General features: G+C 28.1%; 1 protein-coding gene and 1 long non-coding RNA gene across 4 annotated transcripts; one reads left to right on the forward strand and one right to left on the reverse strand.

Annotated features, from left to right (window-relative positions):
• The first annotated feature begins 306 nt into the window (after positions 1–306).
• On the forward strand, positions 307–2,425 carry LOC126842313 (uncharacterized). 2 transcript variants are annotated; one of them, XM_050579241.1, is made up of 7 exons: positions 307–598; positions 716–841; positions 908–1,126; positions 1,411–1,454; positions 1,765–1,798; positions 1,891–1,962; positions 2,339–2,425. In XM_050579241.1, exons 1-7 carry the CDS (start codon positions 388–390, stop codon positions 2,353–2,355), a joined length of 723 nt encoding a protein of 240 aa, XP_050435198.1. In that variant the 5' UTR covers positions 307–387; the 3' UTR covers positions 2,356–2,425. The 2 variants fall into 2 exon arrangements, with proteins under 2 accessions (XP_050435198.1, XP_050435200.1); XM_050579243.1 differs by lacking the exon at positions 1,891–1,962 and having other exon boundaries at positions 2,339–2,399.
• Positions 724–3,047, reverse strand: LOC126842314 (uncharacterized). Of its 2 annotated transcripts, none has more exons than XR_007686318.1 (3): positions 2,911–3,047; positions 920–1,117; positions 724–832 (listed from the first exon to the last, which is right to left on the reverse strand). It is a non-coding gene; the product is annotated as an uncharacterized LOC126842314 (long non-coding RNA). The 2 variants fall into 2 exon arrangements; XR_007686319.1 differs by having other exon boundaries at positions 786–858.
• Positions 3,048–3,371: the final 324 nt, after the last annotated feature.

Below are 3,371 nucleotides of genomic sequence, written 5' to 3' on the forward strand. Positions count from 1 at the left end.
TAATATAGTAAATACATGCTGGTACAGTAAGAGGACATGGCGAAGAAGGTTGTTCAATTATATTTATTACCCCTGAAACCAGAAGGTAAAAACCATCACTTTAGAAATTACCTGTGTATTGTATATTAAGATATATAACAAACGTTTTAAACAAATAGCTAATATTAGTTTATTAATATATTTTACTCATGAAAATATTAAGATTGCTCAGGGAAAGTCCTGATATTTATATTGACGGAACTTTTGATGCGGCTCCATTATTTGGACAACAGTGCCAGCAGATGCTAGTCATCATGGCAAAATCTTTTGGCTATGTAAGTATAATAATTAATTATTTACTAACATACTGTAATATTACAACTTATGCTTTAATTATGAATTATAATTATGATTATGAAGGGATTTCCAATAGTTTTTGCACTTATGTCCAGAAAGACTACATCTGCTTATAATAAAATAATTAGCTTTTTAAAGCAATTGGAACCAGCCTGGAACCCAAACACTGTAATGAGCGATTTTGAAAGGGCGATAATTCGCTCATTTGAAGAACATTTCCAAGAAGATTTTTTCATGTACTATAGGCGTTTTTGGATAAATGGTACCATTGCAAATAAATTATTATTGTTGTACTAATTTATAGTTGAAATATATAGTTACTTATAGATAAATATCACTGACATTCATTTACACATACCTATTCATGAACCCTTTTCAGAAATTGGCCCTGTTACTCTCTCAGAACATGGGCGTACTGATAGAACAAATAATATTTTGGAAGCGAGCCACAGGAACTTGATGAGCCATTTCACGCATTCAAATCCATCACCTTGGTCTTTTGTTGGTAAGAAAAGTAATAAACTTTATTTCAGTAAGATAATAATTCATAAAATTAAACATTATATTATAGAACGTTTATTACCATATATTGGAGCCATTACTAAAGACATAAGGCGAGCAAGAGATGGAATCGAAATTCATAGGGATCAACCTGTAATATGGCAACAACAAAACAACAAAATTTTGCGAGCACAAAGACAGTTGGGTATGGGTCAACTGACAATATTTGAATTTCTTGTGCGCTGCATACATACAACTCCACAATTTGGAGTGCCAGCACCTATTCAAAGTAAGAAAGTACTATATAAAATTGTACATAACATTTTACTAAAGAATTAAAATATAACATTTAATCCTAAATTCTTCAATTATTATTTTTAATTATGTTTTCCGTATTTTTTTAACAATTTTTTTTTTAAATAAATAAAATATAATTAATTAAGTACTAAAATAATATAAAATATCAATCATATTACCATAGTGTCAATATTCTTTGTGTATTAAAAATATTAGTATATGTGCATTTTAATTTATAAAATTAGGTATTAAAATAATAAACTGAACTATTTACAGACGATGAACACGACATCCCAGAGGTTGTGAATCACGAAAATAATGTAAGTTAATTTTACATCTAACAATTGTGCTAATGAAAAACAGTGGTACAAAAAACATGATTTTAAAGGCAATTCCCTCTTGAGATTTTTAGATGCTCTCATTGGAAGTATAGGGGTGGTGTGTTTAAAACGATAAAGTTAAAATTGTCCCCTATATTTTAAATTTACCAGGCCACTGATGAATATACACAAACTAAGTCTCACAATTAATCATAACACTTATAAGATTTGAGATTTTAGTTTTTGGGAAATATTAAAACCTGTTTTTATCTATTATTATTAATTGCTTCAAAAAATTATTTTTTTTAAGGCCGCCGATCTACAAATTGATAATCAGGACTTTGGTATGTTATATTTAACATTATTATTTAAATAAGATATTTAGTAGTTAATTAATTGTAATTATTTTAATTTATTATTACTGTGATAAATTCAGGATCTGATGATGATGATGATGATTTTGATACCAGTGATGTAGAACCTAACGATATTGATGATATGATCCGAGGTAAAATATAATTACTGATATTGAAATCCTTTTATTGACATTGAAAATGTTTTTTTAAGACATTGACTACCAGAGCTTTTTCTTTTATTTCATAAAAAAAAACATAATAAAATAATATTTGAGCGTAACTATCCTCACCTTCTTGTAATAGCCAATGTGTTAAAGATTTTGATTTAATACATTATAAATATTATCATTGGTACATATATGGAAGCTTAGCACCTTAATTTTCAACAACCCCCAAAAGTGTATTATTTTTATTCATTAAATATTTATACCTAGTTGTAGACGTCGTACTTATGTAGAAGTGCTGCTTAGAAGAAAATTAAAGGTTGTACTCCATAAAGCTTATTAAATTAATGATTCTTGTTTACAGATATTGATGACAACTGAAAACTATTACCGACTTATATGAAAGTACTACATTGGTGTGCCTCTGAAGTCTTGTTTATTTTATTAGCTCTTATAAATTTGTACAATCATCATAATTCAAGTGATTTTGATGGAGTTAACAAGTGTATTCTTCAATTGATCAAAAAGCATCATTCGATGATGTCTTTAACAATAAATTAAAAGATTTTACCTTAACTGGTTCAAAAACAGTATTTTTTAATGTATTAGTAATTTTTTTCTTTTTTTCTACTGTTGTAGAAACTGCATTTTGTCTTTCTGGACATTAGAGCAAAAACTATAGGTAATCCCTTCAAATTCAGAACAGGCGAAATTGCCTGTTAGGTGCAATGCATATTTTATGTGTATGGTAGCGCATATTGCATAGGGTGTGGTGTGAAGTAATTGATGATAACAACTAACCCGGTTTATCCGAATTTCCTATAATAAGCCAGAAAAAGTTTATGTGGGTCCCTACCCATGAGTTCATATTTGATGTAATTTCAATAACATTTTAATACTTTTTATCATTAAATTATAGTTATTATGATTACTCACTATACAATATGAGCCTTAAATGGTAAGGCTAAAGACGTATTAGTATAATAACACGAGCTGATACGTCCATCATTAACAGTTAAATACATTGAAATTATATAATAAAATTAAAATTAGAAAGTAAGAATGATAGCACAATAGTAGTTTATATTCAAAATTATTCGAATAAATAATAATATTTATTTTATTACTTATAATTTTTATCACATAACAAAAATGAAAATTATTTTATCACAATATTTAAATACAGCCTTGTGGTTAGAACCTGGTTATTGATAAGAAAAAATATACTATAAGATGGCTTGGGAACCTATGGCAGCTTGCCACGGCTCCTCTATATTACTCTATGGGCTGGTCACGCTGATAAAATAAAAATTGTGTTATCTTTTGGAATAACTCTTATCTCTTATCATTTTTTGGAAGAACTGCCCCAAACACTTTCGTTTATCCATTATCACAAC

Source organism: Adelges cooleyi, unplaced genomic scaffold (assembly GCF_023614345.1).
Source record: "Adelges cooleyi isolate 19-005CV unplaced genomic scaffold, UGA_ACOO_1.1 ACOO_flye_CR_arks_rails_tigmint_CR_PRNA_51, whole genome shotgun sequence".
In the NCBI taxonomy this organism is placed as follows: domain Eukaryota; kingdom Metazoa; phylum Arthropoda; class Insecta; order Hemiptera; family Adelgidae; genus Adelges; species Adelges cooleyi.